The sequence below is a fragment of the Mus caroli genome, unplaced genomic scaffold (genome assembly GCF_978045245.1).
Source record: "Mus caroli unplaced genomic scaffold, Mus_caroli_1 scaffold_17, whole genome shotgun sequence".
NCBI classification, from domain to species: Eukaryota; Metazoa; Chordata; class Mammalia; order Rodentia; family Muridae; genus Mus; species Mus caroli.
Genome location: NW_028227272.1, coordinates 11,196,899 through 11,223,806, shown reverse-complemented (window position 1 = coordinate 11,223,806; position 26,908 = coordinate 11,196,899). Strand labels below are relative to the sequence as shown.

Here is a 26,908-nt window from a genome sequence, read left to right as displayed (position 1 = left end):
ATCTTATCTTCAATAAAAATTAAAATTATAGAAAAAAAAACTGAACATCAACAACAACTAAAAAGTAGAAATGGGGCTATGGCCCAAGCTCTGTGGAACAGTCCCTTCCAGCCATGTGCACTTCCAGCATGGTGAAACAAATAAAATTATTTAAGCTTATCTGCCTCAATTCAAGAAGCATGCTCTCTCTTCAGTTCAAATGTAGGGTGACAGTGAAGGCAAACCCAGGGTGTGAAATTAGAATATTTAACACAGATTCCTTTTCTTTAAAAAATAAGAAAAAAAAAAACTGTGCACACGTATGAACATGTATATGCAGACACATGCATCCACGGAGCACATGTGGGGGGCAGATGTTGTCCTAGCATTCCAAACTGTTTGAGACAGGGTCTCATCACGACTGTACCCAAGGCTCCCTGGCTCAGGAGCTTCTGGGAATTCTCCTATCTTCACTGCTCAGTGCATAGATATGCACTGCCTTGCCAAACTTACCTAGTTCTGGAAATCCAAACTCAGGTTGTCAAGCTTGCACTTTACCTAGTTAGCCATCTCCCCAGGTTCTGAACTTGAATTTCCATCCAAGACTTCATCAAAGAGAGCCAATCTGTCTAAGAAACCCAGCTACCCACAGGTAACATGCAGCCTCACTAATATCCCTCACACTTGCCACTGAGAGCCATTTTATTAAGAGATAAGCGTGATGAGAGCTATCTGTGGCCCCATGGTCCCCACAGCCCCCATCCTGTCTTTGCTGAGGATCCTGGGCTGGAAATCTCCACAGGTCCTGGAGAGCTCCAGCTAGCTGTCCCTGGATTATGGGGTCACAGGATTGGGTGTGGTGCCTGGCCTACCTTACGATAGACAGCGCCCACCACAGCAGTCTTGATGCGCATGCCACTGACGAAGCAGATATGAAAGTACTGGTGGAGTGCCAGTGTCTGCAGACAAGCGCTGACAAACAGCAGTGCTGTGTACAAGTAGCCCTGCCAGTCGGGAGCCTCCCTGTCATTCACGAAGTTGATAATCAATCTGTGGGGGTGGGAGGGAGATTTAAGTGTGATACATACAGTAGGGGCAAATACTTCCAAGTCACCCTAGTGATTTCCACCTGAGCCATCCACCAGGCAACACTTTACCTTATAGGGGTGCTATGACTGCCAGGTACCAGATTCTTACAACAGAGACCTCTGCCTTGGGATCATGATACTGATAGTTAGGTCTCTCCACCAGCACGTCACTCAAAGGTAGTCAAATAGAGCACACTGAGACCAAGGTGATGGAGAGAAAGATGGCAGAGGCCCCCTTGCTGGCTTCTTGGTTTCCAGCTGTAGATATTCATGAGATCTACTTGCTCTAGACAGTCCCATATCCTCCTAACTTTGGATTCAGGAGGTTTTTGTGACTTGCAATCAAAGTGGCCATAACTCAGATAGTAATTAAACAAAGCTGGGGAAGATGAAGGTAAGGGGCAGGTAACAAGCCTGCTCTGGCATATGACAGGACCGCCCAGGAGGTTATGGGGAACCAGGTTCTTACTCTAAGATCTTGGGACCGGCAAACATCATCAGGTCATGGAGGGCCTTGTACAGGAAGCTCATGAGGAAGTAGGGGCCAAAAGTCTTGTATAACACCTTGAATAGAGAGGGCTCCCGATCCTTGTGGGGCGACTTGACAATGAGTGCCTCGACCTCCTCATTCACATCCAACTGGGAACTTCCCTTAGGCTTGGTGGGATCTTTGGGAGGGGCATACACAATCCGTACAGGCTGCCTATAATGAGAGGAGAGTAAAACAGTTATCTGCTCTACCAGAGATAGCCCACAGTCAAGAGAATAAAGAAGAGCCGGGCATGGTGGTGCACGCCTTTAATCCCAGCAGGAGGCAGAGGCAGGCGGATTTCTGTGTTCGAGGCCAGCCTGGTCTACAAAGTGAGTTCCAGGACAGCCAGGAATATACAGAGAAACCCTGTCTCAAAACACACACACACACACACACACACACACACACACACACACACACGTGTAGTGGCTATTCCGGATTGTCAACTTGACTATATCTGGAATGAACTACAATCCAGAATTGGAAGGCTCACCAGTGATCCTAATCTGGAGGCTGGGAGATAGACGTTTCTGACCTGGATCTTGGCATGGGGATCTTGAGGCATAATGGCTATGAATTCCAGAAGATTAACACAGGGAGATCTCCGAGTTCAAGGTCATCTGGGATTAAAGGTATGGTGGCACACACCTTTAATCTGAGCTACATCTTCTGCTGGAGATCTACATAAGGACATTGGAAGAAGGAAGACACACTCTTCTCTCCTTCGCCTGCTTGCCGTGTGGGACTGAGCAACTGCTAGATCCTTGGACTTCCATTCACAGCTGCTGCTGACCATTGCTGGGAGTTGGACTTCAGACTATAAGTCATCAACAAGTTCCTTTACTACCCGTAAGAAACTACCCATAGGTTCTGTGACTCTAGAGAACCCTGACTAACACAACATACAAATATATTTATAAATGAGACTCTAGTGGACGTCACTGTACAGAATTCTCACCGCACTGTAGCCCTGTATAGAATCTGCCCCTGACTTCCTACTACACCTTCAATATAACTCTCTAGCACAGCCTGGGTCCCCTGCAAAGACACCTCCCAGTCTCAGTCATTCACTCAAGCCTAAATAGGTGCCTCAGGACCTTTGTATCAGCTGTCCCTCTAACTCAAAGGCCCTGTCCCAAGGTATGCACATGGCTCACTCCCTCCTTTGAATGAGTGTTTTGAATGCCATCTTCTCACGGGAGCAGTCCCTGAATACTCATCCCTATGTCATGTGCCCGTCACTTCTTCTGATCTTACTATAAAACTATACAATCCAATATGCAAGGCATTTTGCCTACTTTGTCACAATGCCTGAACCCAGGTCCAGAGCTCAACACTGAGGCCTTGACCTCAGGTGGCATACCATGGTTCAAGTTCCATACTTGACATGTTCAACAAAAAGCATTCAACTCCAACAAGAACATTCAGGGAATATTCAAGGCACCAAACAGATGCTCAGAGAGGAAAAAGTTAAAAACTCTGTGAGCAGGGCAAGGCCCAAGCTGAGGGCTGTAACCAGGAAAATCAATTCCACCTTGGCAGATGGCCTCCTCTCTCCTTTTGGAGAGCTAAAGACCTAACTTGCAGACAATACAGGAGGCAGCTGTTGGGAGGTCCTATGGTGTTAAACACCTCCACTCCCCAATCTGAGAGAAGAGAACTGCAGCCTAGGGAGGTGGTGCAGTTTCCTTAGAACCAGAATCAGTCACAGTGGCTAAGGGTAGGTAACAGGTCAGCCTAGGCTGCATCTGCCTTGCCTGGAAGAACACAGAAATTTGATACTCACTTCCTTGACTTATCACATTCCTTCTTCCAGTTATTCACCAGCACAGGTACCACTTCTTCTGAAGTGTCCTCCTTATTCAATGACCAGAGGTCACTGCTCTCCAGGGGCTGGCGGTAGCCGTGCACCATCATCCTGGGAGCAAGGCACAAAGGAAGACCCAATGAGCATTGAAAGAAGAGCCTACAGGCCTCCCCTTACACCCCTGCTATTGCTGTCCAGCCATGACCGGAAAAACCTGAGACTACGTGGACATGAAAGCTATCAATTGGCTGATTCCACTAGGTCTTTCAGGGAAACAAAACAGACTCATCTTGACAAACAGGTGCACGCTGTGTTTAGAAAGAAATATCTAAATGTTTCTTATTTCTGATGTGACTTGTAAATTTTAATTATTTTGTTTTCAAATATGGCCTCATGTAGACCAGATTGGCCTCAAACTCTCTATGTAGCCAAGATTGACCTTGAACCTCTGATCTTCCTGCTTCCTATGAAAATATCTGCAAATTCTAGATGTTTTCTAGTTGGTGGTGATGTATATCTGCCTTATGTGTTTCCTATGACATGCATATATGACTTTGCTATAAGGTAGGAGAAAATGACAATGTCACTAGTCTGTATCAGTGTTGGAAAAGTTTTGTCTTGAGAGGATATGGCATCTTCTTCCTTGTCATCATTCCTTAGGCAGTACAGCAAGGTAGCTACGTTGCATTAGGGGTCATGCGCATCTAGACATGATTCAGAAGACAGGGCAGATGCTACTCTGCTTTATATGAAGACTGAGCATCAGTCAGTGTGGTATCTGTAGGGTCCTGGAACCAAGTCTGGTGGAATACCATGTTAGTTACAAATCCCTTCAACCAAAAGGCAAACCTAGAGCCTAGGCCAGCCAGCTAAAAGCCTATGGCAGACACTAAGGGTGCTCACAGCTGTGGAGTAATCACCCAGGCACTCATAACATTGAAGGTTAGTTACTGATCTTAAGATATAACTTGCAGACAGTACAGGAGGACATTCAAGGAAGCTGAGATCCACAGAAGCGTTCATACACACCCTGCATTCATGTCGCACTACCTACCCCGTCTGGAGGTCCAGCCTTACCCTGTAATCCACCAGAAAGTGATCCTGGAAAGGAAAGAGGCACTGGATTCTGGGCATGGATTCTAGGAGACAGAAAGCACAAGGGAGGGAGGAGAAAGGCAATCCAAACTTAACTTTCCACGTCTAGGAGAGCTAGGCATAGCTGACCATTCTTCCTTCAAAAGACCATGGCCCACATCTTCACAGTTCTGCATGCCACATGGACTGCTCTCCTGAGCCTCAGAGCTCATCCCTCTATATTCACCCAACAAATGTCCCTTCAGTCCCTACTGTGTGCAAGCACAGTATTACACAATATCAACCTATCTTCATAGCAACTCCATGACTTTAAGTTAACATCAGCCCCACATCATTCACCCATTCAACAAGTATTTTATGGGCACCTACTATGTGCTGGGCGCTCTCTAAAGTACTATGGACTTTCCCTTCCTACATTCATACCTCAACCTTGTGAGGTGGTGTTATTATCATTCTCCCCACTTTACATATCCACGTATTGAGCACATTTTTAGTATGCATCTACTATGTACTCTTTACAAAGAGATGTATACTTTTGTGTTGCATTGCTGGCAATCAAGTCCAGGAACTTGCACGTGCTAGGCTCGTGCTCCTCACTGATCTGCACTCCCAGCCCAGGTTTTACTATTTCATGGCCCATGGACTCTGTGAAAACTGTCTTATTACTATCTCATCCATCCAGAAGATATTCCCTGAGCACTTACTGTGTGTCAAGAAACATACACAAGTATGAACAAAGAGACAACCCATGTATACCTACCTTGTAGTACGCCCTTACCCTGCTCTACAAGCTGTTCAACACACTACATAAATGACCAGTTCATCTCCAAGACCACCCTACAAGGCAGGGTTAAGTTTCACCCCCATTTTCCAATTAAATGAGAACAGAGGGGAAAAAAAAAAAAAAAAAAAAAAAAAAAAAAAACCCTGTCTGAGCTCCTATATCTAAAAGTGGCAGAAGGTGTGAGACACATAGTCAGGGCTCAAGAGACAGACAATCAACAATGACTATACAAACCCTGGAAACAATGTAAAACTGAACTGCAACCAGGGTCTAAATGTAGCTGGATAGGACCACGGAGCTCACATAAAGCAGCACAGATTGGTTCATGAGGCTCAAAGAACATTCCTGACAGAAAGCAATGTGCTCAGAGCCCAGGAATGTGGAGAAGTATGGCAGACCCAGGGACCCAAAAGGGACTTAAGTCTATAGCAGAACACTTGCCTCGACTGTGGAGAGCCCTGGGCTCAACATCTGGCAAGAGATCTGACAGTTTATGATGTAGAGTCTATACTGAAGGTCAGGTTAGAAATCTTGGGTCTCCATCCAGACTGCCCCACCTGGGGATCCATTCCATATACAACCACCAAACCCAGATACTATTGTGGATGCCAATAAGAGCTTGCTGACATGAGCCTGATAGAGCTGTCTCCTGAGAGGCTCTGCCAGTGCCTGACAAATACAGAAATGGATGCTCACAGCCATCCATTGGATGGAGCACAGGGTCCCCAATGAAGGAGCTAGAGAAAGGACCCAAGTTGCTGAAGGGGTTTGTAGCCCCATAGGAGGAACAACAAATATGAACTAACCAGTAACCCCAGAGCTCCTTGGGACTAAACCACCAACCAAAGAAAGCACATGGTGGGACTCATGGCTCTAGCTGTATATGTAGCAGAGGATGGCCTAGTCGGTCATCAATGAAAGGAAAGGCCCTTGGTCCTGTGAAGATTCTATGCCCCAGTATAGGGGAATGGCAGGGCCAGGAAGCAGGAGTGGGTGGGTTGGTGAGCAGGCAGAGCAAGGAGAGAATAGGGGGTTTTCAGAGGGGAAACCAGAAAAGGGGATAACATTTGAAATGTAAATAAAGAAAATATCTAAGAAGGAAGGAAGGAAGGAAGGAAGGAAGGAAGGAAGGAAGGAAGGAGGAAGAGAGGGAGGGAGGGAGGGAGGGAGGGAGGGAGGGAGGGAGGGAGGGAGGAAGGAAGGAAGGAAGGAAGAAAGAAAGAAAGAAAGAAAGAAAGAAAGAAAGAAAGAAAGAAAGAAAGAAAGGAAGGAAGGAAGGAAGAAAATAAATAAATAAATAAATAAATAAATAAATAAATAAATAAATAAATGAATGTTGGGTCTCTTATAGGCAACTCTAGGAGCTACAGAGATTTTGAGCCAGCTATCAAAAAATCTCTACCAGAGGCAGAAGGCCAGTTCAGTTCAACAGAAGGTGGGAAATTACCAGCACAGAAGTCAAGCAATTAACATGTGCACATTGAGATCTCAATTTCCAAGATGGCCTGTGTGAAGGTTCGATCAATAACAGTTGAGAGAAGGCATTCAGAGAGCAGAAGAGACCGCTGATTCTAATCATGGGTTACCCATCCAGTCTGTTGATCTTACTTCATCCCCACCGTTCCAGAAGAAGCTGGTTTGGGGGGGCAGAATCAGGGCGTCTGTAAACAAGTTACTGGGCAAGAAACAAACAAGGAAGGGCCAGAACACTATGTTATACCCCAGAGCTACTAGTCCAAAGGGGAGTGGGCACGAGCAAAGCTCCAGAAGCAGTCAGAGGGGACCTTGGCTGGGAAAAGGGTGAGTTAGAAAAGCAGTGTACCAAAGCACATCACACTATATGCTATACACAGATTTACATGGATAATAAAAAGACACTTAGCGACACAAGCCATTGCTCGGGTACACAGATTAAATGCAAAGAAATAAGAATTTCCTTTCCCTTTTCTAAACAAACCCCACACCAGGGCAGTCAAAGAGAGAAACTGCAGCTAATAAGCAAAGCAATAAGCCCATCCAATGGCAGGATGGCCCGTTTTGCAACTACAATGGCTTGCTGCAATATCTTATGACATGAAAAGAATTATGAGTGATACTGGGCCAAATAATGGCTCTCTATTTTTTTAAACCCTTATCTCACAAATATTAAGATATAAGGGTACTCTACTGTTTTTGAAACCTTTTGCAAACAAAACTGTCTCAAGATAAAAGTCACAAGCCAGCCATGACTTTCCACACTGCAAAACTAAAGCAAGGAAACTGCTGTGAGTTTATGGCCAGCCTGGCCTACACACACGTCTTTTTGTTTTTACCTAAATAATTTTAAAAAGAGAAACAAAACAAAAAAAAAAAAAAAAAAAAAAACCAGGGGTTAGAGGATGCCTGCCTAGAATGCAGGAAGCTCTGGGTCCCATTAATAAAACTGGGTGCAGTAGCGCATACTTGTAATCCCAGCACTCTGGGAGCAGGAGGCAGAGGGTCAGAAATTCAAGGTCATCCTCAGCAGCTACAAAGTGAACACCAGTGCAGTAGAGACAGGAAATCCTCTCTCAATAAAGCGACAGGAAGAAAATCCATCTGCCTAGCCAATACATAGCAGAGTGTTGGCCCAGATGTCTTAGGGGTAAAATCTACAGTAGTAACTCACTACGCCACACCTGAGTTCACATAAATGTTATGTCCTTGCTCTGGCTGTTTGGCCATCTGTGACAGCTTCCTGAGTGCCACCAACCTCCCTAAGTCCCATGTAGTCTCCTTTTAGCCCAAGGGGTCCATCCAGATTGAAGGTAACACTATAGATGCTTTCATAGACTCTTACTACAATGAAATTAAACGTCCACAATACAGGGCTGGAGCTAGGACTGTTTGGTGGAAGCTAGCCTGGCATAACCTCATAAATCAAGCACAGTGGCACATGCCTATAATCCCAGCACTCAGGAAGTGGAGAGTGCAGGATCAAAAATAGAAGGTCATTTCCACTACAAAAGGAGTTTGAGGTCAGCCTAGGCTATGTGAGAACTCGTCTCAAAGGAAAAAAAAAAAATCTCATTCATTCATATATGTGTGTGTGTGTGTGTGTTGTACTCAAGTTCGTAGTACCCTCCTCTGTTCCCTGCTCCCGGCCTTGTCACTTAATTCCTGGGATGGAGCCTTCTGATGGAGTCAAACAGAAGTATCCCAGAAAGTATCCATCACACATCTGGAACTTTGCACATATTACTTCTCCTAGGAACCCCTCCCATAAAATACACAAAGTGAACATATTCACAAAACATCCTCACCGAGCAGCAGCCTTTCTCTTATTCCTATGACTCAGGAACCATTAGCCCTGACTGTCCATTCTGCAACACACACTCACACACACACCTTCCAGCTCACCTCTAGGACAGAGGTCAAGTTCAAGGGCAGCCTGGGATCCCATCCCAGATCTCAGATATGAAACAAAACTTACCAAGTGAGGCCATCTAGGGCACACCTGTGATTCCGCAACGGGGAAACTGATACAAGAGGATGGTGATTCCAGAGCTATCTAGACTACATAGCTAGGTGGCTACACAGCAAGATGACTAAGTAGGTAAAGGTACTGCCAAATCTGACAACCTGATTTAGATCCCCAGGAACTCACACAATGGAAGGAAAGAACCGACTCTTGGAGGAGGTCCACTGACTTCTAAGATCATGCTATGGCACAGGTGCCCACACACACTAAAATTAAAATGTTTTAAGAAGAAGAAAGAAAAAGAAGGAGAGGAAAACCCAGACAGAAAAGTGCTTGCTTCCAAGCATAAGGACACGCGATAGGCTGTATCTTCCAAAGACAGGTAGGAATGATATCTGACATCCTATATAAGGTTCTTGCAGCTAAAGCAGGAAGAGAGGATCAGGATCAAGATTCATGACTGAGTCTGAAGATGGTTAACTTCAGAACCAGGGGCAGAACAATCACCCCTTTACTGCCCTGGACCACCCAGGGAGTGTACAAGTCTCCACCAACACCTAGAACCAATCACTGACAACAGCCAAAGTACAGCGCCTCCTTCCGAGACAGCCCCCTTCCCTTTTATAGTAAAAAGGGCCCTGGTCCTGGAAAACAGTGCTGGAGATGTGGCTCAATGGTGAAACACTGGCATCCCCAGCATAGCAAAAAGCAAGCCAACAAAAAAAATCTCTCAGGGCTGGAGGGATGGCTCAGCGGTTAAGAGCACTGACTGCTCTTCTAAGGGTCATGAGTTCAAATCCCAGCAACCACATGGTGGCTCACAACCATCTGTAATGGGAGCTGATGCCCTCTTCTGGTGTCTGAAAACAGCTACAGCTCAAGGAGGTGAAAGGGGTCTGCAGCCCTATAGGAGGAACAACAATATGAACTCACCAGTACCCCCAGAGCTCATGTCTCTAGCTGCATATGTAGCATAGGATGGCCTAGTCAGCCATCAGTGGGAGGAGAGGCCCTTGGTCTTGTGAGGATTCTATGCCCCAGTACAGGGGAATGCCAGGGCCAGGAAGCAGGAGTGGGTGGGTTGGGGAGCAGGGGAAAGGGGGAAGGTATAAGGGATTTTCAGAGAGGAAACTAGGAAAGGGGATAGCATTTGAAATGTAAATGAAGAAAATATCTAATAATAAAAAGAAAAAAAGAAAATTTCCAATAAAAAAATCTTGAGAAAAAAAAAAGAATATGGCAGATTGCTAACTGGGTTTTTTTTTAAGTAACTTTATGAGAGATGGATATGTTAGTTAACTTGATATGATCATGATTTCACAATGTATAGCTATGTCAAAACAATATATACCTTAAATATAAAAATAATAATAATAAATAAATAAATAAAACTATCTTTGGGCCAGAGCAAGCAGGGCCAGAGTGAGTGCGGGCTGGAGCGAGCCGAGGTCCTGAGTTCAATTCCCAAGCAACCACATGAAGGCTCACAACCATCTGTACAGCTACAGTGCACTCATATACATAAAATAAATAAATAAATCTTTTTTTAAAAATCTCATTCAAGTCTGAGAGCTTTACACTGGTGCGACTTAAGCTTCCGTGCAATACACAAGCACGTGCGCACACGCGCGCGCGCACACACACACACACACACACACGCACATACCATCTGGGGACACTATCAAAGTTGTGCCACGTTTGACCACAGAAGGGATCCATGATTCCTTGTGCCTTAACACAGTCCCAGTTGAAATCAGCCAGCCACAATAATTGTGTTATGAATGAAATCAATAGCCATGATGGCACTGAACCATTTAAAGCAGTTAAGATGATCGATCTTAGGTTGAATACATTTTGTCTTATTAAGTAAACACAGTGTTTTTAAAGGGAACCCAGTTTTGGCATTATGCCATGTCCCAGGCCTCAGAGGACCCCCTACACTGTTACAGCAGCCCACGTGTGCCAACACTGCCTAAGGCATCAAGATCCCAGGACAATCTCTGCCTTTGGGCCTAAGGAACCAATTAAACCTGCCCTTAAGTGGAATATAACCAAGAGAAGTGATGGGGTTCTATAGAAGGACCAATCCTGGGCTCGAATTCCTGCTCTGCCACTTAAGTCCCTAAGACTCCATTTCCCTTTCTGAAAAATGGGAAAAATAAAAAGAGACATGCATATAAATTGCCTAGTACAGCAGGGAGCTGATGAACAGCTCTGCCCTGTCCTGGCCCTTCATTGACCGAGCTGTGTTCACTCGAAGAAGCCCTGCACAAAATAAAGAACTTATGTATAAATACAAGGGTCCCAAATCAACAAAGCTGAAGGGCTGTTCCAGACAGGGCTCCAGCAAACTTCACCTACAGAGAGCCAAACAGCAAGGTTAGGAAATACAGGGGGTAAGGGAAATGCAGTCTCAGGGTAGCCCCTTACTTAATTCTCCCTGTAAGTGCCCATCAGCCATGTGGGACATTTCACAAATAAGCAAGAATATGTTCCAATAAAAATTTGTAGACAAGGGCTGGTGAGATGGCTCAGTGAGATGGCTGGTGAGACTGCTCTTCCGAAGGTCCAGAGTTCAAATCCCAGCAACCACATGGTGGCTCACAACCATCTGTAACGAGATCTGGCGCCCTCTTCTGGAGTGTCTGAAGACAGCTACAGTGTACTTACATATAATAAATAAATAAATCTTTAAAAAAAAAAAAAATTTGTAGACAAAACAAATGGATGCAGGAATCTGCCTGGGACTGCTGTCTGCTAGAACCTAGTCTAGAGCTCGAAGTAAAGGTACCCGTCTGGACTGATGGGAAGCCCGCTGGAGGCCAGGCTTCCTAGAAGGACAAAAATCACAGGGCTGACACTCGATCTGTACTGGAGGAGAAGAGAGGTAAATAAGAAGAAAGACTGAAGCCGGGCGTGGTGGCGCACACCTTTAATCCCAGCACTCGGGAGGCAGAGGCAGGTGGATTTCTGAGTTCGAGGCCAGCCTGGTCTACAAAGTGAGTGCCAGGACAGCCAGGGCTACACAGAGAAACCCTGTCTCGAAAAACCAAAAAAAAAAAAAAAAGAAGAAGAAGAAAGACTGAGGAAGAAAGATGGACAGTAGCAAGCAGCAGGTCACACGATGTCCCTGAAACTGACAGAGGTGGCAGAGGGCCTAATGGGTGCCATAGCAGAGATTCAAGACCTAAGATAATGTGGATCCACAGCCCCAGCCCTAGCTCCTACCGACCTCAGCCCTGTAAGACCATGGCCTTCATCTGCCAAGACTTCCCATTTGTCTAGAAAGCCTGGGCAGTTGGAATTTACCTGATACTTGCTGACTCTAAGTTTTCACCTGTGGGTTCTCTTCACATTTTCTAAAATCATCATGCTAAGTAAAAGTTACCAGCTGGCTTGTAAGGCACAACCAGGGACACAGTAAAGCAGACTCCCGACCTCCAGGGACACTGGTGTATCCACGCACAGGTTTCCACGTGACAAGTGAGAAGAATGATTTTGCTATGGGCTTCCACAGGAATGGAATGTGAGTCTGCATTGGTGAAGTGGGGCTCAGAACAAGTACTCAGTTGGTGTTGGGTTTAGAACCTGAGCCAAATCAGAGTTAGCTGCAACTGCCTATTTCTCCCCGACCTGGGCATACACATCTGGGTCACACTTACCCGGTCATGGACAGTTTCAGAGAACAGGGGTGAGCAGTCTGAGAAGCAGGACAGCACGAGCTGAACAAGCACAAGGGTGAAGTACAGATAGAACGTGGAATCTCGAAACACGTCCACTTGAGCATCCTGAGCAGGGGAGAAGGCAGGGGGCACAGATCAATATAATCTTCCCTGAAAGCAGAACACAGATGACACACCAAATCCTCACAGTCACGAGGAATGGTGTTCAGTGGTAGGGGCCCAAAATGGCGTGAGATGTCATGGGCCTCTGCAGGAATCTGCCAGCTAGGCTTTCTTCAGATGCTGCCCCCAAACCTCAGACCTCCCAGCCTTCAGAACCACAAGCTCAATAAACATCTGTTTTCTCTAAATTGTCCTGACTATGGATTTGGCTATAGCAACAGTAAAAAGGATTAACCTAAGCCCAAAGAGCAGGTTGCAGCCAGCAACCTCCTCTGCCACAGGCATCCCCACATTTCCCTCCCCTGAAGATGAGACAGAAGAAAGTTACCTTCATCTCCTACGCCTAAACATGTCTGCTCTGCTCCTTCTGGCTGTGGGACCTCAGCCATTTATTTAACCTTTCTATGCCCTGGCTCCTCCACCGCTGAGCACATCAGTGGTCCTCAACCAAAGGCTGTTTTGCATGCCAGACAATAATTCCAGTGTCTGGGAATGTTTGACATTAGCTCCTAGCACACAGAATATGGAGGTCAGGGTGGCCCTAGATATCCTACAAAGCACAGGACAGTGTCCCACAATGAAAAAGCCTCTGTCGGCTTGTCAGTCAGTGCTGAAGTAGAGATGCCTCATCAGAATCATTATGCATGGTCATCAGATTATTCATGAGAAACGTGTAGTCCCTGGAGAAGCGTTTAGGAAAACACAAACTCAACTCTGCCAGCTACTGTCCCTGTTCCAGAGGCTGTGCTTTTTACAGGTGCTCCACATCTATCCTCCCTCCTCTATGTTCCCTCCTTCCATCCCCACTTCATGCTCATGCCAGTCTCTAGCTCCCAGATCACAAGAAATGACAGACTATCCAAGAAGTGTACATTTTTCAGACATTTTGAGAGTGGCACTCAGGGGCCAGCCTCAACAACTTCCTGTCAGAGTTACAGTTGGTAACACCGAGGTTAACGTGTCTAGGGTCCTTGGGGAACAGCCACTGGGTGCCACGGACCACCGCAGTCAGGATAGGGGTCCCTGGAATGAGGGTCCTTGAAGCAAGGTGGGTAAGGATTTGGCGGTGACAGACAGAAACAAACACAGGGCAGTTTGAATCTGAGTGTATTTTGTAGCTCTAAAGCAGGGGATTTTATACATTAAAAACCAAATATTACATGTATCCAGTGAAACAATCACAAATACCAACAAAAATCATTTGGCACAGTAAAGCACAAAAATCATCCAAGCATTACAACTCTGAAACTATGTATTCAGTGAATCACAAACAGAACAGGTAACATCATTATAAATCACCAAAATATAACAATTCTAAAAGGATGTATTCAGTGGGGGCTGTCGTCCAAGGCTAATGGCATATTTCCAGGAGCAGGTTAATAAATCTTTAACAGTCAATACTCTTAACCACTGAACTAACTTTCCAGCCCCACAGTTATTATTAAATAATAATAATAATAATAACCATTATTAAATTATTATTTAACATCTAGTGCCTGGTTTTTTTATAATCTTCAATGTATAAATTTAAACTATTTGAATTCTTTCTAATTAAGGGTTTCTTTACCATATACCAAAATCCACCTCCAATGACACACATGTAGCCATATGAAATTTTACTGTTGGGAAAGTTTTTATCATAATAGTTTTGTAACTGATTTAAAAAGTAAAGCGTTGGTTTCCCTGGGGATAAGTTCATGTTAGTGGCCCCATCTCTAGGGATGGTTTCTTACTTAAGATCTTGGCCTGGGCTACCAGGAACATGTAAATAAGAAAAGGAATAAGAGAAAACAAGACAGATAGATTGCCATGAGAACTATGGCTCAATATATTTTGTCCAGTAAAGAGTTCCACAACCGATTCCAGGAGGCTTCCCCCTACTGAGGTCAATCACCTCAGTCTGTGGAACTTGCCACACAGATCCTACTGGAGGTGGTGTGGCAAATGGGCAAACAGAGCTCCCAGCTCAGCTCCAGCCTGGCTAGCCTATAGAGGCACTACAGACAGAAGCTTAATGTGAGTTAGCATTTGCCTGTAGGCAGGAAAGAAGGGTCTAGAACAAAGTCTGTACCTGATTCGCTGGCGTAGAGATGGTCCTGGAAAAGAAGCAGAACCTATGTGGTCCCCATCCTATGGTTCCCATGGCAACACATGACCATACAAAATGGATTAAGCATCTCTTCCCCGGCCATCAATTACCTTTTTTAAGGCAGAGATGATCTTAGATCTCAAGATGGCAAGGGCACAGAGTAGGGCTACAAGCCAGAAAGTAAGCATAATTCCCGAGGACTGGACTCCCTTCCTTCGTTCAAGCTGAATTAAAAAGGTGGCGAGCAGCTGGAAGAGAAAGGTACATAAGAGTTTAGAGAAAGCAGGACCCCAGGGTCCCATGGTGCTGAGTAAGCATGCATGACTCAGGGGTCCAGGAACTGCCTGGAGAGGCCCTCACCCCAGGCACAGCTGTACTACTGCAACTACCTAAAGAGTTGTAGCTATTTTCTAAAGGTGTCTTTTTATTCTCCATGTGTATTCCTGTGAGAATGTGAGCCATATATGCACATGTATATATGGGTGCACATGTGTAGAGGCTGGAAGATGATTGTAAGAATTCTGCTCTCTCACTCTCTGCCTTATCCTCTTGACACAGAGCCTCTCATTTAACCTAGAACGAAGTTGGTAGCCAAGTTGCCTCTGCTTTCCAATTAAAGATATGTGTGACACGCCAGACTTTACATGGGTGCTGGAGATTTAAGCAGCTCTTAATGTTTATGCAGCAAGGACTCTTAACAACTGAGCTGTCTTCCAGTCCCTGAGTCATGGGATTGTAATAAGACCCTAACGGGAACTTGAAGGAAGCTTAGTTTAGAACTAAGATCCAGCTTTGAGAGAAGACAACGCAGAGGAGTGAGGCTGCAGTGCCTTAGAGTCCTCTACCTCCCCCTGGCACGTCCTCTCTGATTCCCCTCCCTCTCCATCCCTGTTCCAGGCACTCAGGCCAACACTCCATTCTTCTGAATGTTGGACATGCTGTTCTCAATAGGATGGTCCTCTGCCCTCAGCCCCTTCATCCTATTTGCCCTCTGGGCTTCAGCTCCACTATTCTTCCCTTCAGTGAAGTTTCCTTAACTCAAGTCCCAGACCCAAGTTCAGAGCTCCCTGTTCAAAGTTCTGCATACAAGGACACACAGCTTTTAGTCTTTTATAGAAACACCAATGATGTCTTTGTGCTAAGTCAAGCCACCCATTTTTATCTCACACATAGTCAGGGCAAGAATATGTTTGCTAACTGCCTACTAAGTGTTTGCAAGAAATTGAGCCCAGCAGGAGAGCCAGAAAATAAGCCAAGAGCCACCACAAACATCAGGACAGCAGTCAGAATATGGCTCTACCATCTCCTGGCTTTGTGACCTAGGCCCAGTTCCTTCACCTCTCTGGGCTTCCACTCACTTATCTACAACATGGGAAGAAAGTGCACATATATGAACACAAGTCATTCAGGAGTTAGTCTTGTGCCTGGCACCTGGTCAACATAGCCATCAGCATCACTGTGTCTTCTTTGTCCCCACCTCTCTCTTCGACGCCTCCACCGTTCCTCACTCACAGCCTTCCTGTGCACCTCCTTTCAGCCCCAACCCTTCAGATAAACTGATTCTCTGCCCCCAAGTCTGCTCTAAGCTTGTTCTTCTTCCTCTTCGCTTGTTCTTCTTCCTCTTCTTCCAGCTGCCAAGGCCTCTGCTCTCTAAAAACCTTATAGATTTCACACAGGATCCAAGCCTGGCTCAGCTACCCATAACCTCACCCACAGCCCTAGGCTTCTCTGTGCCTTCATCTTATCACCTGTAAGGAAACACATGGCGCCTGCCCCACAAGATCCCTCTAAAATGACCTCAAGCTCAAGCCCAATAACAGGAGTCCTACCCAGCTCAAAACTCACCTACCGTATATCTGTAAATTTAAAGTCATAGCTGTCTGTGCTGCTGAGGTATGGGATCCTAGTGGCCAGCACTGCTTCCTACTTTACTTAGTATTCTACCTCCCTAAAGCCTCAGAGCTCCCAAATCCATCACGCTTGAGAAACTACCACAAATGACATTCTGTGAACTGCACTTAAGAGATGCAGGGAAATGCAGGGCAGGGTAAGGACTGTAGCTGCTGTTCATGGCTCCCCTAAACATTAGAAATTCTGCATATTTTGTTTTAGAGGTTTTAAAATATTTTATTATTATGTGTGTTTGTGTGTGTGCGCGCGCATGCCATAATGAACATGTGGAAGTCAGAGGACAGCTGTGTGGAGCTGTTCCCTTCTTCCACCTTCCCATGGGCTTTATACCACAAGCGCCTTAATCCTCTGAGCCGTTTCTTCAGTCTTATCTATTGGTTTTAGGTTAAAGTTTTGTTCTTTTTCAGATTTATTTTTATGTATTGGTATGTGTATGTGTCTACGTGTGTTCCAATATATGTGAGTACCCACAAGGTCTGAAGAGGAATCTCTCTGAAGGCGGAATTACGAGGGGTCGTGAGCCACTCGGTGCATACTGTGGAACCAAACCTGGGTCCTCGGCAAGAGCAGCAAGCACTTTTAACCACTGAGCCGTCTCTCCAGCCTCTATCTCTTGGTTTTGTGAGACAAGGTCTCATGTAGCCTGGGCTGGCCTGAAATTTACTATTAGAGCCAGACTGACCTTGAACTCCCCATCTCTTCAAGTGCTAGAATGAAAGCCACCATGTTTGGCTCACTACACAGTTTCTCTTTTGTTGGTGGAACCTATGACCTTGCTCATGCTAGGCAAACACTCTACCACCCAGACACACCACAGCCCAAGTCCTCCATTTCTCGCCACCAGCCCCACCAGCCAACACTCACCATGGTGATGCCCAGCAGTGTTGGGCTGACCAGTAACACTGGGGCTCGGAGCACTCCCTGACTTCTTTCCCAGAAAGAGTAGAAGAGGTCTGCCCAGCAGATGATCCACAGAAAGAATCCTAAGGCCTGGAAGAAAAGGGAGCTCCACGGCATGACACAGCAGCAGCAATCCTGCAATCTCTCTGAGCACCACAAAAAGTCATCATGAGGACACCAGCTAAACTCCAAGGTTCTCAGTTAAACCTTGTCCGGCTTCTTACACTTTCTCTTTATGACAGGGTCTCCCTATGCAGCCCAGGCTGGCTTTGAACTCCTGATCTTCCTGCCTTAGCCATCCACCCAAGTGCTAGGATGACTGATATGCTCCACTGCTCCTAGCGGTGTAATTTATTTTTATCCCCTTAGTACCCCTAGAACCTGACCTCTAGCCACAGCTCTGAGATGGTTCTGTCCCTGCCTGTCACTGATGATACTTAATAAAAGAACAGCCCAATTTTAGGAAAGAAATACTCATGAGTAGTGGGCAAGCCAGACATGGTGGTCTGAAATCCTAGCATGAGAGGACAAGGGTCAGGGCAGGGGCTCTCAAGTTCCAGGCCAGCCTGGGTTACAAAGCAGGAACCTGCCTCAAAAAAATAAAAATAAAGAATTAGAGAACACAGGGCATGGGAGATGTCACCTTTTCACAAAAAGCCAAATAAAAAATCGTAGGACTATGTACATGTGGAGAAAGTAGAGACTAAGAAAGAGACAAATGACAAGAGTGGAAGGCACGGCCAATGGGAGCCTCGGGCAGAGGGGCTGGCACAGGCTCTGGGATTATTCTTGCAATTTCCCTATAGCCTGAAATAATTTCAAGACCAACCCTTTTTTTTGCATGTTAATGTCATGTATGTACATGTGGGTGGGAACGTGTGTGTGTGTGTGTGTAGGTACGGGTGCACACTGAGGCACCTTCCTCTTTACTCCTGAGGCAGGGTCTCTTGTTTGAACCTGGGACCCCTTTCCAGCTAGTCTGGCTAACCAATCTACCCAGAGGATTCCTGTCTCCACTTCAACTTTCTCATGGATTCTGGTCCTCACATTGTGCAGCACTTTATACAGTAAGCCATTTCCTCGGCCCTGAAAACATTCCCAAAGTCAAAATAAATAAATACAAGGAAACTACTTTAGTAAACAAAGACCTTATGAGAATTCCTCTGAGAAAGCTTCCATCATCCCCAGTGCAAACATGGGGAAACTGAGGCAATAGAAGTTAAAAGAGTTCACTCAAAGGTCCTGTGGCCTGAGTTTTGAACTATGTTTGGCTCCAAATTTCCAGTCTTGATCTAACACATTCATCTGCCTTCTTCACACAAGGCTAGCCTGGACTACACAAGTACCCAGAAGCCCCACCCCACAGGGACACCAGGTGACTTACAGTTTTGGTTTTGTTGAGGTGTGTCATCTGGATGTAGCCCCGGTCATGGCGAGAGAGATAGAAGAAGTAGAGGGGGAAACAGGACCAGAGGTAGAAACAAGGCACCCATGTGAGGACCGTGTTCTGAAAGCACTTGGTAAAGTCGGGGTTGCTGGTATGCCATGTGACATTCCAGTCCTGGGAACACAAGCAAAGGTCAACTGTCACACCACGAAGGAACAGGGACTCACAGGATTCAAATCCTGCTGCTGTAGGTTCTAAGAAATAGACCATGATTCCTTTATCCAGGGATCTCTCAACACAAGTACACAAATCTCAAAGAGTCAGTGGCCAGAGAGCCTGAAGGCGAGTAACAGAAGCAAAGAGGAAGTGATCCTAGTGCAGCAGCAAGTTCCCTGCTCATAAGATGGAGGGAGGCTGTCACCAGAGGGGACTTTGATTCCATGAACCCTGAAGAACCTGGGGGCATCATACTGATCATTTGCATGTATGTTTCATGAACTAAAGACTCTAGACCTTTATCACCTTGAGCACACATACTGCCCAAATGCCAGGACTATGTGTCCATCCTATGTTAGATGTTCACAGAAAACGATACTGTATAGAACGAGGGAGATAGCTCAGTAGGTGACGCACTTGTTGAACAAGACCTGAGTTCCATCCCCAGAATGCACATTTTAAAAAAAAATGTTTGGGGCCAGCAGGGTAGCACATGCCTTTAATTCTACCAGCAGAGGCAGAGGCAAGTGGACTCTGAGTCTGAGGAAAGTCTGCACTATATAGCAAGTTCCAGGTCAGCCACTACTATATTAAAATAATAATAACAACAACAACAATAACAATTTTTTGTTTGTTTTTCTTTCCTTTTGTTTTTTTTTTTTGTTTTGTTTTGTTTTGTTTTTCCCAAGACAGGGTTTCTCTGTATAGCCCTGGCTATCCTAGAACTCACTTTGTAGACCAGGCTGGCCTCGAACTCAGAAATCTGCCTGCCTCTGCCTCCCAAGTGCTGGGATTAAAGGCGTGCGCCACTACGCCCGACAACAATAACAATTTTTAAAGCTCAGTGTGGCAGTACATACCTGTAATTCTAACACTGGGAGAATGGAGACACAGATACCTACGGCGCCCTGGCAAGCCAGCTTAGTATACTTGGCAAGATGTGCACCACCACTGCCTGGCAATACAACACAACTTTTAACATTTTACTCTGTGTGTGTGTGTGTGGGGGGGGGGGGGGGGGGGAAGGGCGCAAGTGCACACGTATGACAGCACCTTTATTCACTGAACCCATCTTACTGAAGCCACAATTTTTAATTTAATAAATAAACCATTTGGCTACATGTGATGGTCATAACTTTAATCCTAGCACTTGGGAGGCAGACGCAGGAAGATTTCTGTGAGCCTGAGACCAGCCTAGTCTACATAGTTAAGTACCAGGCAAGCCAAGGATACTAGTGAGACCCTGTCTTTAAAAATCAATTTTTTAAAATAAAAAATAAAATATATATACATATATACATATATATATACATGTGTGTATATATGTATATACATACACTCACACACACACACATATATATACATATATATATAATAAAATAAAATGTTCTGTCCTTTAAACCTATGAATTCAGCCCTTTACCATTTCCTCCTTCTGATGGAGGCACAGAGAGTGTTACTCAGTGGTTGAACCACTAGAGTAGCGTGCAAACCCAGCCACTGGTTCTGCACAATCCTCCCACTACAACAGGTTACTGCCATATCCACATATCCACACACACCTACCCATCACGCCCTGCCTCCTACCTGTCTGTATGTCTATCTCTCCACCTGTACAATCATCCATCACCCAGCCAGCCACACATAAATTCAGCCATGACCCCTCTCTCTTTTGGTACTTGCTTGCCCTTCACAGATAATTACACAGCATGTTAAATTTTTTTCTTAGTATATAAAATAATATATGGTGAAATATTAGTCTTTCTCTCCTAACTCACAGTCTGTGAAATTACCTCACAGGCAAGCTTCCCTTGCTAACACATTAGTTTTTCTTCCAGGTGCCATCCAAATGCAAAAAATGTAGTTTCCCTAAAGGGTATCATGATGCCAACTCTATGGGGAGGGGGGTGTCTTATATTATCCATGTCCATGTGCACACATGCACACGGTCAACAACTTTCAAGAGCCTGCTCTCTTCTTCCACCACGTAGATCAAACTCAGGTTGTTGGGTTTGAAGGCAAGTACTTTTTCTGGACCATATCCCCAGCCTTTCCTTTTGTTAACCTGACTGATCCCTGGAGCTGGCATGTGCTCTCTCAATATCCCCCACCACCACCATGCCAGCCTCAATTTGCCTGCCTCTGCTTCCGAGTGTGGAACTAAAGGCATGTGCAACCACACTGGCCAATGGAAATCACTGACAAGATTTGCCTAATCTTGACATTTTCATTTCTTTTGGCAAGAGGAAGGAAGGGAAAGGGGAAGGAAGAGAGAGGAAGGGTGGAAGAAGGAAAGGAGGAAGGGAAGAGGAGAGGGAGAGGGGGGAGAGTGAAAGGAAAAAGGAAGGAGGAGGGGGGAGGAGGGGGAGGGAGAGGAAGGGGAGGGGGAGAGGGAGAGGGAGTTTTGTCCTAAGCAGTTTCTAATCACTCCCAGTGCCCTGATGTTTTTTCTAGAGCCAACCATTATCAACTTCCAGTTGATACCTGGCTGCTGATACAGAAGACACCTGGTGCATCTGTAACAGAAACTCCCAGATGTTCTGTAGTCCAGTGGAAGGCACCCCACCCCATCCCACCCCTGCTATCATGCCCTGCTGTTGTCCTCATTCTCCTCAGAGGGCCCTTGTTCTTGGGAATACCACTCTGCCAAACTACATGTGGCAATCTTGACTTTAATTCCACCTCCCACTACTTCATTCCATCCACCTTGCAAATAAACAACACAGCATGACATAAAGAAGCTAGCGCTAGCAGGTCCCTATGGCAGCCATGCACCTGTCTATGTGGGGTAACCTCTGGAACTCAAAGTGGCCAGTCAGGTTTATTTAAAGTGTAGACAAGTTGGCCAGGTCTGCTGGTACCAGCCTGTAATCCCAGCTTGAGAAACTGAGGCAGAAGATTGAAATTTTAAGACCCATCTAGACTATAGAGTGAGTTTAAGGACAGGCTAGGCAACTATGTGAAACTTGTCAGAAAATAAAGTTAGGGCCAGTGAGATGGTTCAACAGGCAACGACACTTACTACTAAGTCTATGGACCTGAGTCTGCTTCCCCAGAACCTAGTAGTGGGAGAACCCACTCCCACACACCGACCTTTGCACTCACACACAGAAACTAAAATGTGTAGAATAAGAGATAGAAACAGGGCTGGGGATGTGCTTAGTGGTAAAGTGTTTGCCTAGAATGCACAAGGCCCTGGATTCTATTCCTGGTATGGGGAGGAGGGGTAACAAAGACAGACAAAACCCTCAAAACAAGCACATGGGCTTACACGAGGCAGCCACTTCCCAGGCCCCAGGTATTCATAAACCTCTGAGCCTTGCCAGCCCGACAGGGGCAGATCTCCCACCAAAGTTTAGTTCTTTATGACAAATGAAATAAACAAGGTAGTCCACTGTTGAAAGTCTGAAGGAAGACTCAGATTGACATCCTTGTATTAACAAATGACACAGGTGGACTAGGGAAATGGCTCAGTTGATAACTCAATTGCTCTCCTGTAGAATCCATTATAATCAATTTCCAGGACGAGGTACACTGGAACTCATCTAGGAGCCACAGATAAACAGGGGCATTAGGAACTCAGCACTCGGGCTTCAGTATTCACTACCTTTGACTCTCCTCCCACTAACCCAGCAGGTACCTGGAAACTGCTAAGTAAACAAACATCTAAAGCCATCTCTTCCCTCTCCAGCATTATTCCCTATAGTGTGTGTGACTATGTATATGTGAATGTGCACATGTGTATATGGATGCCAAAGCATGTGGTGTGTTGTCCCTGAGGAGCCACCCACCTTATTTTTTGAGATGTCATTCTCACTATCCCAAGCTCACCAATTAGCACCTCCTGTCTGCAAGTTGTCAGCACTGGGATTGCAAACTCACACAGACACACTTGGCTTTTTACTTGGTTACAAGAGATTGAACTCAAGTTCTCAAACTTGCATAGCAAACACTTTACTGACTTATCTCAGTTCCCATGGTTAGATGATAGGTTGGCTGGTTTTTGTTTTGTTTTGTCTTTTTAAGTAGCAGTCCACGGATTTCTTAGTCACCAGCAGCCCAAGTAGAGTCCTGGCTTTCAGACCTGGTGAATGTGGACTCCAACTTAAGACCTTAACCTCATGTGAATCTGGTCAGGACACGGTGATGTCCCCTGAACTTCAGCTTCTTTCCAGTATGTTGGTCAGGAAGGTGAAGTGCTTGGAAGGGTCTGCAGGAACCAAGGAGGTAGTATACAGAAGAGCTTAACCCCACAGAGCTCCTACAGGCAGATCAACCGCTGTCCATCGCCATGCACACTAGTACAGACAACATCTAAGGAGCAGGAAAGGTTCAGGCTAGAGATTAGCTCCTACACAAGGCAGATCCGCTGAAATGCCAAGGAAAGAGAGAGAGGTGCAGAAGAGGGTGTTTCCCTGAGGAAGGGGAATTGCTGAGAAGTGAGCACCTTGCCCCAGAGCTGAGCCAGAAGGAGCAGGAAGGGACTCCAAAGGGAAAGCTGAAAATATGGAACTTAAAACCACAGAGGGCCAGCAGTCACACCTGCCATCTCCCCTCACAGCCCACAGTGGCTCTGAGCACAGCTGGAACAAGGTGTGGAGCCTCTCAATATTTGCTTCATCCAGCCTCAACCTCAGCCACTATAGAAGGCACACAAGAACTGTGGCTGTCACTTGTAGGCTTTTAGGCCCAAGCAAAGGACTCACTGCCACCAACCCAAGACTCCAGTCACCTGGTCTTCCTTCCGCGAACACACTCACACACACACACACACACACACACACACACACACATACTCTCTCTCTCTCTCTCTCTCTCTCTCTCTCTCTCTTTTAGGTTTTTTGTTTTGTTTTGTTTTGTTTTTAGGTTTTTTTGAGACAGGGTTTCTCTGTATAGCCCTGGCTGTCCTGGAACTCGCTTTGTAGACCAGGCTGGCCTCGAACTCAGAAATCCGTCTGCCTCTGCCTCCCAAGTGCTGGGATTAAAGGTGTGTGCCACCATAGCCGGCTCCCAGGACTCTCTCTTAACCAGGGATCCTAGAACTCAAGCCTAATTTAGCTCAGAACTCTCCAGAGAACCAACTGCCCTGACACAAACTATGTGACCCAGGCTACTGAATTAACACTCTATTCCACCCTCAAGTTGATCGCACTGTAATGTGTCCCCTTGACCTAAGGATAAAGTTCAAAGCCCTTAAGTTTCATGTGCCCATAAAATTCTGTCTTGCAGGGTTCTTTTGTTTTTTGAGTCAGGTATCTTTATCAGTACACTCTCGTATTTTCCTTTTCTCTTCTCTCTTAACCAGGGGCAGGGGAGGCACCAAGCAAACAGGTAGAAAAGCACCTTAAGCAAAACCCAGAAAGAAATAAAACAAAAAGAACCTAGGAATGTGGTTCAGGTAAAAGTTCAAGGTTAGCCTCCTTCTTGAGAGAGAGAGAGAGAGAGAGAGGGGGGGGGGGGAGAGGGAGAGGGAGAGGGAGAGGGAGAGAGAGAGAGAGAGGTCCACCTACTGAATGGATACACGTGTGCCTTTACTCGGACAGCAGTGTCACTTACCGGCTCTGCTCTAAGTACCCAAGACCACATTAGACCCTTTTTAGTTGGAGGCCATGGGTAGGAGGTGAGTCTTTTGGTATGTCATCGAGGCTGTTCTAGGACTCCTGATCTGCCTGCCTCAACACTCCACTCTCCCTGTACTAGGATTACAGGTGTGCACCACTATGTCTGGCTACTCAAATCCTCAAAATCCAGTCGGGTAGAGAGGTACAATCATAAAAACCATTTTATGAAGGGAACATGCTGGTACATGCCTTTAATTTCAGAAGCGACAAAGCACAGACAGGAAGATGGCCCTGAGTTTGAGGCCAATGTAGATTACAGAATGAAACCTTGTCTCAAGCCTTCCCCACTAAGACCCATTTTCTGGGGATAGAAACTGAGACCCAAGCATATAACATGCAGACAAATATACACAACTAGGAGCCTGAAGCCATACATAGAAATTTGTCTAGAAATAGAAACATCTGTAGTGTTTATCAGCTATGTGTACTACTATCCCCTCTAAAATCAGTATTAGTTGGGGAGGGGTGACAGTGTGGGTAAAGTGCTCGCCATGGAACATGAGGATCTGAATGTGATCGCAGCACCCACATAAAAACCCAAATGCAGCAGTGTGTGACTCTGGGCTCAGGAAGAGTGAGCTGAAGATTTGGTAAGAGACCCTGTCTCAAAAAACGAAGATGGACTCCACATGTACAAGCACATACAGCGCATGTATACATGTTCATACACACTCACAAAATATCACCAAAGAGTTGGGCACTGGAGTGAGCGCCTGTATGACTCCAGCACCTGGGAGGCTAAGGCAAGAACATAAGGAGTTCAAAGCCAGCCGAGATTACATAACAAGACATAGTTTACAAAATAAATTAAGTAATAAATACCCAATTAAAATCAACCTAAAAAAGACACACAGCTGGGCAGAAACATTTTCTTAGGCAGTCAAAAAAAACACCAAGTAGCTGGCTGGCTAGGAAGTTGACCTGAAGCCAAAGGGAGGGAAAAATGGAAACTAGGGGTTTGGAGTTTATAATCTTTGGTCCTGTTTAGATTTTTCTCTGTGTGTATTGCATCTAAAATACCAGCAAAGAGCTTCAATTCACACTTAAAAAACAAACAGTAGCATAGCTGAAAGGTTGACATTTCTGAGGTAGTAACAAACCAAAAAGCCAGTACTGACCAGTGCCAATGGCCAGCGTAGCCACAGAGGCTGGAACTCTGGTTCCCTCAGCACCAGTCTGAGCTACCTTCCTACTGCCTCCCAAATGGGTGTAACAAATGAGGACATCATCCCAGCACTTGGGAGGCTGAGGCAACGGGAATATGAATTAGAACAAAGGGCTGGGGCTGTAGTTCAGTGGTTTTTATCTAGCACGTGCACCCCAGATTCAACCCCTGACTTGCAAAATGAAAAGGAAAAAAAAAAAAAGCAAAACAAAAAAAGCCTACTTTGTTCTTTTTCAGACAGGATGCTTAGACTATTCACATACACTGCTCAGGAAAAGAGAGCCAGGAATCTAAACCTGGGCTCCCATCTCTGATCTTGAAACTCAATCCTGGAACTCTGAAGGCTGCAACACCCCAACTTCAGCAATCTACACATGATAGCTCTCTGGGACAAAAATGCTACAGGATGGCCAATACATGCCCTTTGGCTTTACAGAGTTCAAGTTCACCTGTGCAGAGCAGACAAGCCATGCACTGGCTCAGACTCATGAATACTCCAAACACTGGCCCTTAGCAAGAGTGAACAATGGCAGAGATGGCAGGGGGTGGAGCCTGCTTTGAATCAGAAACAGCAGCCATGAGGAACAATATCCAGGATAAGAGCAGGTCCAAACCTAAGGATTAGGCCAGCAAGATCAGAGAAAGTAACTTAAGAATAATTCTTCGTATACTCATGTACAGCCCTCCATTCTTCCACTGAACTCCTAAGCTTCACAGAAAGGGACATAAGGACAAAGGGAGACTGCAGGCTCCAAGTGCCAGAGCCACATGTAGGGATCTAGCTCCAGGACTCTCTCCAAGCTCCTTCTCCTGACAATGGGCAAGGGCCCAGCTCACAGCAGACAGGTCACTTACAAAAGTCCTGCTCAGAACAGGCCCAGGCATGGTCACCCGACCAAGGGGCACAAGACAAGAGCACCTGAGGAAGGGTACCAAGAGGTAGCTGACCTGAGATGCTCTGAGCTTCAGGACACAACCCTACTTAAAGAGAAAGCATGGGGTGTTGTTTCCTATGGCAATCTTGTGATGATTAGAGGACCAGAGTCCCTCT

At 45.7% G+C, this 26,908-nt stretch overlaps 1 protein-coding gene across 2 annotated transcripts in view; it reads right to left on the bottom strand.

The window, feature by feature from the left end:
- The window catches only part of Abcc1 (ATP binding cassette subfamily C member 1 (ABCC1 blood group)), a 100,886-nt gene that overhangs the window by 53,518 nt on the left and 20,460 nt on the right, over nt 1–26,908 (bottom strand). For both annotated transcript variants that reach the window (XM_021184472.2, XM_029470501.2), the window contains exons 2-9: nt 18,854–19,030; nt 17,434–17,559; nt 14,769–14,906; nt 12,387–12,512; nt 4,484–4,545; nt 3,386–3,517; nt 1,537–1,770; nt 852–1,029 (exon numbers count right to left, since the gene is read on the bottom strand). In XM_021184472.2, the coding sequence (XP_021040131.1) occupies nt 852–1,029; nt 1,537–1,770; nt 3,386–3,517; nt 4,484–4,545; nt 12,387–12,512; nt 14,769–14,906; nt 17,434–17,559; nt 18,854–19,030 (1,173 nt within the window). The remainder of the gene's footprint in view (nt 1–851; nt 1,030–1,536; nt 1,771–3,385; nt 3,518–4,483; nt 4,546–12,386; nt 12,513–14,768; nt 14,907–17,433; nt 17,560–18,853; nt 19,031–26,908) is intronic.